Here is a 16,569-nt window from a genome sequence, read left to right on the forward strand (position 1 = left end):
TTTCATCTCCATTTATTTAATCTACATTTATTTAATCATCTCTCAGATCATGAAGCACCAGCAGCACCGAGCAACAGCAGCAGCACGACAAACCGACTCTTTTGAACGACTCGCTTAAAGTGAATCGATTCATAAAAGCGCGAATCAACTAAAACGTAAATGAAAGTAAATTATAATAAAGTTACTTAAACAAAACATTATAATTCCAATCAGCTCAGTTCAAAGTAAATACTGACCTTCTACCTGACAGTCATTTAAATGATTTGGACAGAAAAAAAAAAAACATTTCCAATAATTCATATAAAATATTACAGCTTCACTTCAACTCAATCATCCAATCATTCATACAATCAATCCAACAATCAATCATTCAAATCAATCAAATCAATCCCTCATTCAATCAACACATCAACCAACCAACAGATTAATCAATTCAATCAATTAACCAATCATTCATGTAATTAAGTAACCAATCAGAACTCAGAATGATGAGTGTGAGCTTTATGCTGATGGTGCTGTGATGATGTGCGTGAGCGTTCATGTGTTCATCTACCACACAAATCCAGTGGATCACTCACTGAGCACTTTATTAGGAACGGCTGTGAACCTGCTGGTTCATCATCATTCTTACATCAGAGTAAAACATCCTACACACTCGGCTCAGGAGCTCCAGTCCAGCTTCACATCAAACATCAGAGAGCAGAGGAACATCTCATCTGAGGGACTCCATCACTACCTGCTGCTGATCTGCTGCAATTCTCACCACAACACACTCTAGTGTTCACACAGAATCACGTAAACCTCCAAAACATCCAGTGAGCGGCAGGTGTGTGTGTGTGTGGGGGGGGGGGGGGGGGCTCCTGTGGGCCAAGAGCCGGAGTTCCTCAAAACCAACCGCTGAAGGTTTCACCAGTCAGGCTCCCCAGATCCTAATCCAGCAGCTCATCTTGGGTGTGTGATCCTCAATATAGTAGCATATAGTAATTATTGTAATTACACAGTGTGTGTGTGAGTGTGTGTGTGTGTGTGTGTGTGTGTGTGTTACTGGATGATCTTGTGGTGTGGGTACAGTGTGTGTGTGTGTGTTTGTGTTACTGGATGATCTTGTGGTGTGGGTACAGTGTGTGTGTGTGTGTGTGTGTGTGTGTGTGTGTGTGTTACTGGATGATCTTGTGGTGTGGGTACAGTGTGTGTGTGTGTGTGTGTGTTACTGGATGATCTTGTGGTGTGGGTACAGTGTGTGTGTGTGTGTGTTACTGGATGATCTTGTGGTGTGGGTACAGTGTGTGTGTGTGTGTGTGTGTGTGTGTGTGTGTGTGTGTGTTACTGGACAATCTTGTGGTGTGGGTACAGTGTGTGTGTGTGTGTGTGTGTGTGTGTGTTACTGGATGATCTTGTGGTGTGGGTACAGTGTGTGTGTGTGTGTGTGTGTTACTGGATGATCTTGTGGTGTGGGTACGGTGTGTGTGTGTGTGTGTGTGTGTGTTACTGGACGATCTTGTGGTGTGGGTACAGTGTGTGTGTGAGTGTGTGTGTGTGTGTGTGTGTGTGTTACTGGATGATCTTGTGGTGTGGGTACAGTGTGTGTGTGTGTGTGTGTGTGTGTGTGTGTGTGTGTGTGTGTGTTACTGGATGATCTTGTGGTGTGGGTACAGTGTGTGTGTGTGTGTGTGTGTGTGTGTGTGTGTGTGTGTGTGTGTGTGTGTGTGTGTTACTGGATGATCTTGTGGTGTGGGTACAGTGTGTGTGTGTGTGTGTGTGTGAGTGTGTGTGTGTGTGTGTTACTGGATGATCTTGTGGTGTGGGTACAGTGTGTGTGTGAGTGTGTGTGTGTGTGTGTGTGTGTGTGTGTGTTACTGGATGATCTTGTGGTGTGGGTACAGTGTGTGTGTGTGTGTGTGTGTGTGTGTGTGTGTGTGTTACTGGATGATCTTGTGGTGTGGGTACAGTGTGTGTGTGTGTGTGTGTGTGTGTGTGTGTGTGTTACTGGATGATCTTGTGGTGTGGGTACAGTGTGAGTGTGTGTGTGTGTGTGTGTGTGTGTGTGTGTGTGTGTGTGTTACTGGACGATCTTGTGGTGTGGGTACAGTGTGAGTGTGTGTGTGTGTGTGTGTGTGTGTGTGTGTGTGTGTGTTACTGGACGATCTTGTGGTGTGGGTACAGTGTGTGTGTGAGTGAGTGTGTGTGTGTGTGTGTGTGTGTGTGTGTGTGTGTGTGTGTGTGTTACTGGACGATCTTGTGGTGTGGGTACAGTGTGAGTGTGTGTGTGTGTGTGTGTGTGTGTGTGTTACTGGATGATCTTGTGGTGTGGGTACAGTGTGTGTGTGTGTGTGTGTGTGTGTGTGTGTGTGTGTTACTGGACGATCTTGTGGTGTGGGTACAGTGTGTGTGTGTGTGTGTGTGTTACTGGATGATCTTGTGGTGTGGGTACAGTGTGTGTGTGTGTGTGTTACTGGATGATCTTGTGGTGTGGGTACAGTGTGTGTGTGTGTGTGTGTGTGTGTGTGTGTGTGTGTGTGTTACTGGACAATCTTGTGGTGTGGGTACAGTGTGTGTGTGTGTGTGTGTGTGTGTGTGTGTTACTGGATGATCTTGTGGTGTGGGTACAGTGTGTGTGTGTGTGTTTGTGTTACTGGATGATCTTGTGGTGTGGGTACAGTGTGTGTGTGTGTGTGTGTGTGTGTGTGTGTGTGTGTTACTGGATGATCTTGTGGTGTGGGTACAGTGTGTGTGTGTGTGTGTGTGTTACTGGATGATCTTGTGGTGTGGGTACAGTGTGTGTGTGTGTGTGTTACTGGATGATCTTGTGGTGTGGGTACAGTGTGTGTGTGTGTGTGTGTGTGTGTGTGTGTGTGTGTGTGTGTGTTACTGGACAATCTTGTGGTGTGGGTACAGTGTGTGTGTGTGTGTGTGTGTGTGTGTGTTACTGGATGATCTTGTGGTGTGGGTACAGTGTGTGTGTGTGTGTGTGTGTTACTGGATGATCTTGTGGTGTGGGTACGGTGTGTGTGTGTGTGTGTGTGTGTGTTACTGGACGATCTTGTGGTGTGGGTACAGTGTGTGTGTGAGTGTGTGTGTGTGTGTGTGTGTGTGTTACTGGATGATCTTGTGGTGTGGGTACAGTGTGTGTGTGTGTGTGTGTGTGTGTGTGTGTGTGTGTGTGTGTGTGTGTTACTGGATGATCTTGTGGTGTGGGTACAGTGTGTGTGTGTGTGTGTGTGTGTGTGTGTGTGTGTGTGTGTGTGTGTGTGTGTGTGTGTGTTACTGGATGATCTTGTGGTGTGGGTACAGTGTGTGTGTGTGTGTGTGTGTGAGTGTGTGTGTGTGTGTGTTACTGGATGATCTTGTGGTGTGGGTACAGTGTGTGTGTGAGTGTGTGTGTGTGTGTGTGTGTGTGTGTGTGTTACTGGATGATCTTGTGGTGTGGGTACAGTGTGTGTGTGTGTGTGTGTGTGTGTGTGTGTGTGTGTTACTGGATGATCTTGTGGTGTGGGTACAGTGTGTGTGTGTGTGTGTGTGTGTGTGTGTGTGTGTTACTGGATGATCTTGTGGTGTGGGTACAGTGTGAGTGTGTGTGTGTGTGTGTGTGTGTGTGTGTGTGTGTGTGTGTTACTGGACGATCTTGTGGTGTGGGTACAGTGTGAGTGTGTGTGTGTGTGTGTGTGTGTGTGTGTGTGTGTGTGTGTGTTACTGGACGATCTTGTGGTGTGGGTACAGTGTGTGTGTGAGTGAGTGTGTGTGTGTGTGTGTGTGTGTGTGTGTGTGTGTGTGTGTGTGTGTTACTGGACGATCTTGTGGTGTGGGTACAGTGTGAGTGTGTGTGTGTGTGTGTGTGTGTGTGTGTTACTGGATGATCTTGTGGTGTGGGTACAGTGTGTGTGTGTGTGTGTGTGTGTGTGTGTGTGTGTGTTACTGGACGATCTTGTGGTGTGGGTACAGTGTGTGTGTGAGTGTGTGTGTGTGTGTGTGTGTGTGTGTGTTACTGGACGATCTTGTGGTGTGGGTACAGTGTGAGTGTGTGTGTGTGTGTGTGTGTGTGTGTGTGTGTGTGTTACTGGACGATCTTGTGGTGTGGGTACAGTGTGTGTGTGAGTGAGTGAGTGTGTGTGTGTGTGTGTGTGTGTGTGTGTGTGTGTGTGTGTGTGTTACTGGACGATCTTGTGGTGTGGGTACAGTGTGTGTGTGTGTGTGTGTGTGTGTGTGTGTGTGTGTTACTGGACGATCTTGTGGTGTGGGTACAGTGTGAGTGTGTGTGTGTGTGTGTGTGTGTGTGTGTGTGTGTGTTACTGGATGATCTTGTGGTGTGGGTACAGTGTGTGTGTGTGTGTGTGTGTGTGTGTGTTACTGGACGATCTTGTGGTGTGGGTACAGTGTGTGTGTGAGTGTGTGTGTGTGTGTGTGTGTGTGTGTGTTACTGGACGATCTTGTGGTGTGGGTACAGTGTGAGTGTGTGTGTGTGTGTGTGTGTTACTGGATGATCTTGTGGTGTGGGTACAGTGTGTGTGTGTGTGTGTGTGTGTGTGTGTGTTACTGGACGATCTTGTGGTGTGGGTACAGTGTGTGTGTGTGTGTGTGTGTGTGAGTGTGTGTGTGTGTGTGTTACTGGACGATCTTGTGGTGTGGGTACAGTGTGTGTGTGTGTGTGTGTGTGTGTGTGTGTGTGTTACTGGACGATCTTGTGGTGTGGGTACAGTGTGTGTGTGAGTGTGTGTGTGTGTGTGTGTGTGTGTGTGTTACTGGACGATCTTGTGGTGTGGGTACAGTGTGAGTGTGTGTGTGTGTGTGTGTGTGTGTGTGTGTGTTACTGGATGATCTTGTGGTGTGGGTACAGTGTGTGTGTGTGTGTGTGTGTGTGTGTGTTACTGGACGATCTTGTGGTGTGGGTACAGTGTGTGTGTGTGTGTGTGTGTGAGTGTGTGTGTGTGTGTGTGTTACTGGATGATCTTGTGGTGTGGGTACAGTGTGTGTGTGTGTGTGTGTGTGTGTGTGTGTGTGAGTGTGTGTGTTACTGGATGATCTTGTGGTGTGGGTACAGTGTGTGTGTGTGTGTGTGTGTGTGTGTGTGTGTGTGTGTGAGTGTGTGTGTGTGTGTGTTACTGGATGATCTTGTGGTGTGGGTACAGTGTGTGTGTGTGTGTGTGTGTGTGTGTGTGTGTGTGTGTGAGTGTGTGTGTGTGTGTGTGTGTGTGTGTTACTGGATGATCTTGTGGTGTGGGTACAGTGTGTGTGTGTGTGTGTGTGTGTGAGTGTGTGTGTGTGTGTGTTACTGGATGATCTTGTGGTGTGGGTACAGTGTGTGTGTGTGAGTGTGTGTGTGTGTGTGTGTGTGTGTGTGTGTGTGTGTGTGTGTGTTACTGGATGATCTTGTGGTGTGGGTACAGTGTGTGTGTGTGTGTGTGTGTGTGTGTTACTGGATGATCTTGTGGTGTGGGTACAGTGTGTGTGTGTGTGTGTGTGTGAGTGTGTGTGTGTGTGTGTTACTGGATGATCTTGTGGTGTGGGTACAGTGTGTGTGTGAGTGTGTGTGTGTGTGTGTGTGTGTGTGTTACTGGATGATCTTGTGGTGTGGGTACAGTGTGTGTGTGTGTGTGTGTGTGTGTGTGTGTGTGTGTGTGTGTGTGTGTGTGTGTGTGTGTTACTGGATGATCTTGTGGTGTGGGTACAGTGTGTGTGTGTGTGTGTGTGTGTGTGTGTGTGTGTGTGTGTGTTACTGGATGATCTTGTGGTGTGGGTACAGTGTGAGTGTGTGTGTGTGTGTGTGTGTGTGTGTGTGTTACTGGACGATCTTGTGGTGTGGGTACAGTGTGAGTGTGTGTGTGTGTGTGTGTGTGTGTGTGTGTGTGTGTGTGTGTTACTGGACGATCTTGTGGTGTGGGTACAGTGTGTGTGTGAGTGAGTGTGTGTGTGTGTGTGTGTGTGTGTGTGTGTGTGTGTGTGTGTTACTGGACGATCTTGTGGTGTGGGTACAGTGTGAGTGTGTGTGTGTGTGTGTGTGTGTGTGTTACTGGATGATCTTGTGGTGTGGGTACAGTGTGTGTGTGTGTGTGTGTGTGTGTGTGTGTGTGTTACTGGACGATCTTGTGGTGTGGGTACAGTGTGTGTGTGAGTGTGTGTGTGTGTGTGTGTGTGTGTGTGTGTGTTACTGGACGATCTTGTGGTGTGGGTACAGTGTGAGTGTGTGTGTGTGTGTGTGTGTGTGTGTGTGTTACTGGACGATCTTGTGGTGTGGGTACAGTGTGTGTGTGAGTGAGTGAGTGTGTGTGTGTGTGTGTGTGTGTGTGTGTGTGTGTGTGTGTGTTACTGGACGATCTTGTGGTGTGGGTACAGTGTGTGTGTGTGTGTGTGTGTGTGTGTGTGTGTGTTACTGGACGATCTTGTGGTGTGGGTACAGTGTGAGTGTGTGTGTGTGTGTGTGTGTGTGTGTGTGTTACTGGATGATCTTGTGGTGTGGGTACAGTGTGTGTGTGTGTGTGTGTGTGTGTGTGTGTGTTACTGGACGATCTTGTGGTGTGGGTACAGTGTGTGTGTGAGTGTGTGTGTGTGTGTGTGTGTGTGTGTGTTACTGGACGATCTTGTGGTGTGGGTACAGTGTGAGTGTGTGTGTGTGTGTGTGTGTTACTGGATGATCTTGTGGTGTGGGTACAGTGTGTGTGTGTGTGTGTGTGTGTGTGTGTGTTACTGGACGATCTTGTGGTGTGGGTACAGTGTGTGTGTGTGTGTGAGTGTGTGTGTGTGTGTGTTACTGGACGATCTTGTGGTGTGGGTACAGTGTGTGTGTGTGTGTGTGTGTGTGTGTGTGTGTGTTACTGGACGATCTTGTGGTGTGGGTACAGTGTGTGTGTGAGTGTGTGTGTGTGTGTGTGTGTGTGTGTGTTACTGGACGATCTTGTGGTGTGGGTACAGTGTGAGTGTGTGTGTGTGTGTGTGTGTGTGTGTGTGTGTTACTGGATGATCTTGTGGTGTGGGTACAGTGTGTGTGTGTGTGTGTGTGTGTGTGTTACTGGACGATCTTGTGGTGTGGGTACAGTGTGTGTGTGTGTGTGTGTGTGTGTGTGTGTGTGTGTTACTGGACGATCTTGTGGTGTGGGTACAGTGTGTGTGTGTGTGTGTGTGTGTGTGTGTGTGTTACTGGATGATCTTGTGGTGTGGGTACAGTGTGTGTGTGTGTGTGTGTGTGTGTGTGTGTGAGTGTGTGTGTGTTACTGGACGATCTTGTGGTGTGGGTACAGTGTGTGTGTGTGTGTGTGTGTGTGTGTGTGTGTGTGTGTTACTGGATGATCTTGTGGTGTGGGTACAGTGTGTGTGTGTGTGTGTGTGTGTGTGAGTGTGTGTGTGTTACTGGACGATCTTGTGGTGTGGGTACAGTGTGAGTGTGTGTGTGTGTGTGTGTGTGTGTGTGTTACTGGATGATCTTGTGGTGTGGGTACAGTGTGTGTGTGTGTGTGTGTGTGTGTGTGTGTTACTGGACGATCTTGTGGTGTGGGTACAGTGTGAGTGTGTGTGTGTGTGTGTGTGTGTGTGTGTGTGTGAGTGTGTGTGTGTGTGTGTGTGTGTGTTACTGGATGATCTTGTGGTGTGGGTACAGTGTGAGTGTGTGTGTGTGTGAGTGTGTGTGTGTGTTACTGGATGATCTTGTGGTGTGGGTACAGTGTGTGTGTGTGTGTGTGTGTGTGTGTGTTACTGGATGATCTTGTGGTGTGGGTACAGTGTGAGTGTGTGTGTGTATGTGTGTGTGTGTGTGTGTGTGTGTGTGTGAGTGTGTGTGTGTGTGTGTTACTGGATGATCTTGTGGTGTGGGTACAGTGTGTGTGTGTGTGTGTTACTGGATGATCTTGTGGTGTGGGTACAGTGTGTGTGTGTGTGTGTGTGTGTGTGTGTGTGTGTGTGTGTTACTGGACAATCTTGTGGTGTGGGTACAGTGTGTGTGTGTGTGTGTGTGTGTGTGTGTTACTGGATGATCTTGTGGTGTGGGTACAGTGTGTGTGTGTGTGTGTGTGTTACTGGATGATCTTGTGGTGTGGGTACGGTGTGTGTGTGTGTGTGTGTGTGTGTTACTGGACGATCTTGTGGTGTGGGTACAGTGTGTGTGTGAGTGTGTGTGTGTGTGTGTGTGTGTGTTACTGGATGATCTTGTGGTGTGGGTACAGTGTGTGTGTGTGTGTGTGTGTGTGTGTGTGTGTGTGTGTGTTACTGGATGATCTTGTGGTGTGGGTACAGTGTGTGTGTGTGTGTGTGTGTGTGTGTGTGTGTGTGTGTGTGTGTGTGTGTGTGTGTTACTGGATGATCTTGTGGTGTGGGTACAGTGTGTGTGTGTGTGTGTGTGTGAGTGTGTGTGTGTGTGTGTTACTGGATGATCTTGTGGTGTGGGTACAGTGTGTGTGTGAGTGTGTGTGTGTGTGTGTGTGTGTGTGTGTGTTACTGGATGATCTTGTGGTGTGGGTACAGTGTGTGTGTGTGTGTGTGTGTGTGTGTGTGTGTGTGTGTGTTACTGGATGATCTTGTGGTGTGGGTACAGTGTGTGTGTGTGTGTGTGTGTGTGTGTGTGTGTGTTACTGGATGATCTTGTGGTGTGGGTACAGTGTGAGTGTGTGTGTGTGTGTGTGTGTGTGTGTGTGTGTGTGTGTGTTACTGGACGATCTTGTGGTGTGGGTACAGTGTGAGTGTGTGTGTGTGTGTGTGTGTGTGTGTGTGTGTGTGTGTGTGTTACTGGACGATCTTGTGGTGTGGGTACAGTGTGTGTGTGAGTGAGTGTGTGTGTGTGTGTGTGTGTGTGTGTGTGTGTGTGTGTGTGTGTTACTGGACGATCTTGTGGTGTGGGTACAGTGTGAGTGTGTGTGTGTGTGTGTGTGTGTGTGTGTTACTGGATGATCTTGTGGTGTGGGTACAGTGTGTGTGTGTGTGTGTGTGTGTGTGTGTGTGTGTGTTACTGGACGATCTTGTGGTGTGGGTACAGTGTGTGTGTGAGTGTGTGTGTGTGTGTGTGTGTGTGTGTGTTACTGGACGATCTTGTGGTGTGGGTACAGTGTGAGTGTGTGTGTGTGTGTGTGTGTGTGTGTGTGTGTGTGTTACTGGACGATCTTGTGGTGTGGGTACAGTGTGTGTGTGAGTGAGTGAGTGTGTGTGTGTGTGTGTGTGTGTGTGTGTGTGTGTGTGTGTGTGTGTGTTACTGGACGATCTTGTGGTGTGGGTACAGTGTGTGTGTGTGTGTGTGTGTGTGTGTGTGTGTGTGTTACTGGACGATCTTGTGGTGTGGGTACAGTGTGAGTGTGTGTGTGTGTGTGTGTGTGTGTGTGTGTGTGTGTGTGTGTTACTGGATGATCTTGTGGTGTGGGTACAGTGTGTGTGTGTGTGTGTGTGTGTGTGTGTTACTGGACGATCTTGTGGTGTGGGTACAGTGTGTGTGTGAGTGTGTGTGTGTGTGTGTGTGTGTGTGTGTTACTGGACGATCTTGTGGTGTGGGTACAGTGTGTGTGTGTGTGTGTGTGTGTGTGTGTGTTACTGGACGATCTTGTGGTGTGGGTACAGTGTGTGTGTGTGTGTGTGTGTGTGAGTGTGTGTGTGTGTGTGTTACTGGACGATCTTGTGGTGTGGGTACAGTGTGTGTGTGTGTGTGTGTGTGTGTGTGTGTGTGTTACTGGACGATCTTGTGGTGTGGGTACAGTGTGTGTGTGAGTGTGTGTGTGTGTGTGTGTGTGTGTGTGTGTGTGTTACTGGACGATCTTGTGGTGTGGGTACAGTGTGAGTGTGTGTGTGTGTGTGTGTGTGTGTGTGTGTGTTACTGGATGATCTTGTGGTGTGGGTACAGTGTGTGTGTGTGTGTGTGTGTGTGTGTGTTACTGGACGATCTTGTGGTGTGGGTACAGTGTGTGTGTGTGTGTGTGTGTGAGTGTGTGTGTGTGTGTGTTACTGGATGATCTTGTGGTGTGGGTACAGTGTGTGTGTGTGTGTGTGTGTGTGTGTGTGAGTGTGTGTGTGTGTGTGTTACTGGATGATCTTGTGGTGTGGGTACAGTGTGTGTGTGTGTGTGTGTGTGTGTGTGTGTGTGTGTGTGTGAGTGTGTGTGTGTGTGTGTTACTGGATGATCTTGTGGTGTGGGTACAGTGTGTGTGTGTGTGTGTGTGTGTGTGTGTGTGTGTGTGTGTGTGTGAGTGTGTGTGTGTGTGTGTGTGTGTGTGTTACTGGATGATCTTGTGGTGTGGGTACAGTGTGTGTGTGTGTGTGTGTGTGTGAGTGTGTGTGTGTGTGTGTTACTGGATGATCTTGTGGTGTGGGTACAGTGTGTGTGTGTGAGTGTGTGTGTGTGTGTGTGTGTGTGTGTGTGTGTGTGTGTGTTACTGGATGATCTTGTGGTGTGGGTACAGTGTGTGTGTGTGTGTGTGTGTGTGTGTGTTACTGGATGATCTTGTGGTGTGGGTACAGTGTGTGTGTGTGTGTGTGTGTGTGTGTGTGTGTGTGTTACTGGATGATCTTGTGGTGTGGGTACAGTGTGTGTGTGAGTGTGTGTGTGTGTGTGTGTGTGTGTGTTACTGGATGATCTTGTGGTGTGGGTACAGTGTGTGTGTGTGTGTGTGTGTGTGTGTGTGTGTGTGTGTGTGTGTGTGTGTGTGTGTGTTACTGGATGATCTTGTGGTGTGGGTACAGTGTGTGTGTGTGTGTGTGTGTGTGTGTGTGTGTGTGTGTGTGTTACTGGATGATCTTGTGGTGTGGGTACAGTGTGAGTGTGTGTGTGTGTGTGTGTGTGTGTGTGTGTTACTGGACGATCTTGTGGTGTGGGTACAGTGTGAGTGTGTGTGTGTGTGTGTGTGTGTGTGTGTGTGTGTGTGTGTGTTACTGGACGATCTTGTGGTGTGGGTACAGTGTGTGTGTGAGTGAGTGTGTGTGTGTGTGTGTGTGTGTGTGTGTGTGTGTGTGTGTGTTACTGGATGATCTTGTGGTGTGGGTACAGTGTGAGTGTGTGTGTGTGTGTGTGTGTGTGTGTGTTACTGGATGATCTTGTGGTGTGGGTACAGTGTGTGTGTGTGTGTGTGTGTGTGTGTGTGTGTGTTACTGGACGATCTTGTGGTGTGGGTACAGTGTGTGTGTGAGTGTGTGTGTGTGTGTGTGTGTGTGTGTGTGTGTTACTGGACGATCTTGTGGTGTGGGTACAGTGTGAGTGTGTGTGTGTGTGTGTGTGTGTGTGTGTGTGTTACTGGACGATCTTGTGGTGTGGGTACAGTGTGTGTGTGAGTGAGTGAGTGTGTGTGTGTGTGTGTGTGTGTGTGTGTGTGTGTGTGTGTGTTACTGGACGATCTTGTGGTGTGGGTACAGTGTGTGTGTGTGTGTGTGTGTGTGTGTGTGTGTTACTGGACGATCTTGTGGTGTGGGTACAGTGTGAGTGTGTGTGTGTGTGTGTGTGTGTGTGTGTGTTACTGGACGATCTTGTGGTGTGGGTACAGTGTGTGTGTGTGTGTGTGTGTGTGTGTGTGTGTTACTGGATGATCTTGTGGTGTGGGTACAGTGTGTGTGTGTGTGTGTGTGTGTGTGTGTGTGTTACTGGACGATCTTGTGGTGTGGGTACAGTGTGTGTGTGAGTGTGTGTGTGTGTGTGTGTGTGTGTGTGTGTTACTGGACGATCTTGTGGTGTGGGTACAGTGTGAGTGTGTGTGTGTGTGTGTGTGTTACTGGATGATCTTGTGGTGTGGGTACAGTGTGTGTGTGTGTGTGTGTGTGTGTGTGTGTTACTGGACGATCTTGTGGTGTGGGTACAGTGTGTGTGTGTGTGTGAGTGTGTGTGTGTGTGTGTTACTGGACGATCTTGTGGTGTGGGTACAGTGTGTGTGTGTGTGTGTGTGTGTGTGTGTGTGTGTTACTGGACGATCTTGTGGTGTGGGTACAGTGTGTGTGTGAGTGTGTGTGTGTGTGTGTGTGTGTGTGTGTTACTGGACGATCTTGTGGTGTGGGTACAGTGTGAGTGTGTGTGTGTGTGTGTGTGTGTGTGTGTGTGTTACTGGATGATCTTGTGGTGTGGGTACAGTGTGTGTGTGTGTGTGTGTGTGTGTGTTACTGGACGATCTTGTGGTGTGGGTACAGTGTGTGTGTGTGTGTGTGTGTGTGTGTGTGTGTGTTACTGGACGATCTTGTGGTGTGGGTACAGTGTGTGTGTGTGTGTGTGTGTGTGTGTGTGTGTTACTGGATGATCTTGTGGTGTGGGTACAGTGTGTGTGTGTGTGTGTGTGTGTGTGTGTGAGTGTGTGTGTGTTACTGGACGATCTTGTGGTGTGGGTACAGTGTGTGTGTGTGTGTGTGTGTGTGTGTGTGTGTGTGTGTGTTACTGGATGATCTTGTGGTGTGGGTACAGTGTGTGTGTGTGTGTGTGTGTGTGTGAGTGTGTGTGTGTTACTGGACGATCTTGTGGTGTGGGTACAGTGTGAGTGTGTGTGTGTGTGTGTGTGTGTGTGTGTGTGTGTGAGTGTGTGTGTGTGTGTGTGTGTGTGTTACTGGATGATCTTGTGGTGTGGGTACAGTGTGAGTGTGTGTGTGTGTGAGTGTGTGTGTGTGTGTGTGTGAGTGTGTGTGTGTGTGTGTGTGTGTGTTACTGGATGATCTTGTGGTGTGGGTACAGTGTGTGTGTGTGTGTGTGTGTGTGTGTGTTACTGGACGATCTTGTGGTGTGGGTACAGTGTGAGTGTGTGTGTGTGTGTGTGTGTGTGTGTGTGTGTGTGAGTGTGTGTGTGTGTGTGTGTGTGTGTTACTGGATGATCTTGTGGTGTGGGTACAGTGTGAGTGTGTGTGTGTGTGAGTGTGTGTGTGTGTGTGTGTTACTGGATGATCTTGTGGTGTGGGTACAGTGTGTGTGTGTGTGTGTGTGTGTGTGTGTTACTGGATGATCTTGTGGTGTGGGTACAGTGTGAGTGTGTGTGTGTATGTGTGTGTGTGTGTGTGTGTGTGTGTGTGAGTGTGTGTGTGTGTGTGTGTTACTGGACGATCTTGTGGTGTGGGTACAGTGTGTGTGTGTGTGTGTGTGTGTGTGTGTGTGTGTGTGTGAGAGTGTGAGTGTGTGTGTGTGTGTGTGTGAGTGTGTGTGTGTGTTACTGGACGATCTTGTGGTGTGGGTACAGTGTGTGTGTGTGTGTGTGTGTGTGTGTGTGAGAGTGTGAGTGTGTGTGTGTGTGTGTGTGTGTGTGTGTGTGTGTGTGTGTGTTACTGGACGATCTTGTGGTGTGGGTACAGTGTGTGTGTGTGTGTGTGTGTGTGTGTTACTGGACGATCTTGTGGTGTGGGTACAGTGTGTGTGTGTGTGTGTGTGTGTGTGTGTGTGTGTGTTACTGGACGATCTTGTGGTGTGGGTACAGTGTGAGTGTGTGTGTGAAGGCTCTGATGTCATTAATGATGATGTCAGAGGGGTGTGTGTCTGATGGGGGGAGGAAGGTGAGTTTGGAATCCTCCTCCTGCTCCTCGGCGGGGGGGTCGGTCTCCTCCGCTCCAAAACCCACCACCTGCAAATCAACCAATCAGGAGAGGAGAAGCAGCACCGTGAGGTTCACGTCATGATGTGATGGTGTGTGTGTTCCAGGTGAGAGGAAGTGGAGATGATACCTGCACACTCAGCTTCCTGCTCCGCCCACTTCTGTGCTGCTGGAACCAGTCCACCAGTTCAGCTTTACTGGTCGCCTTCAGAACCTTGATCTGCTCCACAAACACAAACATCATCACCATCATCATCATCATCATCATTACTGGGGGGGGGGGGGGGTTTGGGGGGTATCTGACCTCACGGTTCAGGCGGTTGAAGACGTACTGCTGGGTGATGATCTCGTTCCAGTTCCTCTCCACCTCCTCCCCCAGGTGTGTGTCCTCACACTGCTTCAGCTTCACCAGCGCCGTCACATGACTCCTGAAACCATCATCGCTCAGGGCTTCCAACATCTCACCGAAACCCTGCAGGAACTCCTCCATCTTCTTCTCTACCAGCTCCGTACTGCACACACACACACACACACACACACACAGCTCCAGCAGGATCATGGGTACCAGAGGTCCAGGAAGCTCCTCCTGTATCTTTGATTAATGAACTCACTTGAATTTGGTGGCCTGCGTCTCCACGGTGACGGAGAAGCCCAGGATGCCCGAGGTGTTTCTACAGGTGGGGTAAACGTGATACCTGCAGGAGAAACCAGAGAGCAACCGGTGAGCATCAGCACCCGGCCAGGGGGAGGAGAGGAACCGGGTGAGGGACTCACCCCAGAGTCTCCTTAGTCCTGAGGAAGTCAAAGCACGGTTCCTCCATGTGCATCTGTAACACACACACACACACACACACACACACACACACACACACACACACACACACAGATCTTAGACGTGAATCGATACCTCACTGACTCAGTGATTGTTTTTAGTGGCGGTTCGGTGCGGTGGGTGTCGGCTCGGACTCACCACCAGCAGCTCCATCAGGGTGTGGTCACGCAGGTTCTTCACTCCAGACTGAAAAACACCAGCCGAAGTTCATCATCAGGTCACAGTACACACTCACTGTGACATCATAACCACCAGTGCACAGCGCTATGACATCGTAAATACCGCTGCGTAGTATTATGACATCAGAACCACCACACAGTGTTATAACATCATAACCGCCACTGCAAGGTATTATGACATCATAACCAACACATAGCACTATGACATCATAACCACCACGGGCGGCACGGTGGCTAAGTGGGTGGCACCGTCGCCTCACAGCAAGAAGGTCCTGGGTTCGATCCCCAGGTGGGGCGGTCCGGGTCCTTTCTGTGAGGAGTTTGCATTTTCTGCCCGTGTGGGTTTCCTCCGGGTGCTCCGGTTTCCTCCCACAGTCCAAAAACATGCAAGTGAGGTGAATTGGAGACACTAAATTGTTCAAGACTGTGTTGGATAGAACCTTGTGAACTGATGGATCTTGTGTGAGCAGTAACGACCGTTCCTGTCATGAGTGTAAAACATCACGTTATAATAATAATAATAAACTAACCAACAAACATAACCACCACACAGTGTTATAACATCATAACCACCACACATTACTATGACATCATAACCACCGCTGTGCAGTATTATGACATCATAACCACCAGCGTACAATCAACACATCAAACTAATTTTACATCATATTGATAATAATTGCTGATAGGTGAACAGTTTGGTACCTGGTAGTAAACGGTGACCTCAGAGTTAGCATCTCCTTTGTTTAGAGATTTAACTTTACACACGGTGCGAGCAGCCGGCAGCTCCACCACCCGGAACTGCACCGGAACTTCTACTGATAACTTCCTGTAGTTTAGCTTACTGCAACACACACACACACACACACACACACACACACACACACGGTCTGTAGGTCTGAGTTTACCTGATAGGTATCAGAGCAGGAGAAGAAGAACTCACTGTGTCAGGTAGTTCAGGAACTCCACCGCTTCCTACAGGTGAACACAACACACACAGTAATACTGTCAGGTACAGTCACACTCACCACACCCGCCACACCCATCACACCCATCATACCCATCATACCCGTCACACTCGTCACACCCGTCACACCCGTCACACCCATCATACCTGCCACACCCGTCACACATCAATCAACCTAATCAATCAATCTTAATCAACATCACAGCGCCGGGGGGGGGGGGGGGGTACTCACTGTGCTGGTGATGTTCCCCTGGACCAGACCCTCAGCGTACAGCTCCTCCCTAAACCTGCTCACAAACTCCATCAGCTCCTCCACACTGATCCCCTCCACCAGCACCAGGTGCTTCTCCACCAGAGACCAGCGCTCAGCCTCCAGGATCAACAGCCTCACGTCTCTATACACACACACACACACACACACACACACACACACACACACACACACACATTACACACATACACACATACACACACACACACACACACACTGGTGAATAAATAAACACACTCACTTGCTGAGTTTCTCGGGTTTGATCAGGATGTTGAAGTACGATTTCTTCAGCTGCTCAGTGAACATGGAGAAAACGTCCGGGGTCACTGAGAACGCCGACAACTGATCCACCAGCAGATCAAACAGCAGCTACAGGCAAAGTACAAATGTTAATCATACAACACCCATCTTAAAAATACAAATACTTTTACACAAGAGTGATATAGTGAGTCCAGGTGGTGCAGCAGGATATTCCACTAGTGCACCAGTGCAGGGGTTTAGATCTCAGCTCTGCTACCAGTCGGCTGGGCGCCCCCTAGCGGTCACAATTGGTAGTGCAGTAGACAGAATCGGTCAGTGGACTATAAAGTGGGTGGGGTCTTCACCTGGTGTGACTGGGTTCTGGGTGGGACAGGCTTCTGGTTGTTACTGGGTTCTGGGTGTGACTAGATGTGATGGGGTTCTGGGTGTGACTGGGTTCTGGGTGTGACTGGGTTCTGGGTGGGACAGGCTTCTGGTTGTTACTGGGTTCTGGGTGTTACTTGGTGTGACTGGGTTCTGGGTGTGACTGGGTTCTGGGTGTTACTTGGTGTGACTGGGTTCTGGGTGTGACTGGGTTCTGGGTGTTACTGGGTGTGACTGGGTTCTGGGTGTTA

General features: G+C 49.0%; 1 protein-coding gene across 1 annotated transcript in view; it reads right to left on the reverse strand.

Moving 5' to 3' along the window:
* Positions 1 to 570: 570 nt before the first annotated feature.
* The window catches only part of nrd1a (nardilysin a (N-arginine dibasic convertase)), a 27,276-nt gene continuing 11,277 nt past the window's right edge, over positions 571 to 16,569 (reverse strand). Inside the window, exons 22-31 of the mRNA XM_062993697.1 lie at positions 15,936 to 16,063; positions 15,656 to 15,818; positions 15,400 to 15,431; positions 15,162 to 15,300; positions 14,416 to 14,463; positions 14,220 to 14,272; positions 14,057 to 14,140; positions 13,750 to 13,957; positions 13,576 to 13,665; positions 571 to 13,475 (exon numbers count right to left, since the gene is read on the reverse strand). Of these exons, the coding sequence (XP_062849767.1) occupies positions 13,302 to 13,475; positions 13,576 to 13,665; positions 13,750 to 13,957; positions 14,057 to 14,140; positions 14,220 to 14,272; positions 14,416 to 14,463; positions 15,162 to 15,300; positions 15,400 to 15,431; positions 15,656 to 15,818; positions 15,936 to 16,063 (1,119 nt within the window). The 3' untranslated portion in view covers positions 571 to 13,301. The remainder of the gene's footprint in view (positions 13,476 to 13,575; positions 13,666 to 13,749; positions 13,958 to 14,056; positions 14,141 to 14,219; positions 14,273 to 14,415; positions 14,464 to 15,161; positions 15,301 to 15,399; positions 15,432 to 15,655; positions 15,819 to 15,935; positions 16,064 to 16,569) is intronic.

The sequence above is a fragment of the Trichomycterus rosablanca genome, chromosome 4 (genome assembly GCF_030014385.1).
Source record: "Trichomycterus rosablanca isolate fTriRos1 chromosome 4, fTriRos1.hap1, whole genome shotgun sequence".
NCBI lineage: Eukaryota > Metazoa > Chordata > Actinopteri > Siluriformes > Trichomycteridae > Trichomycterus > Trichomycterus rosablanca.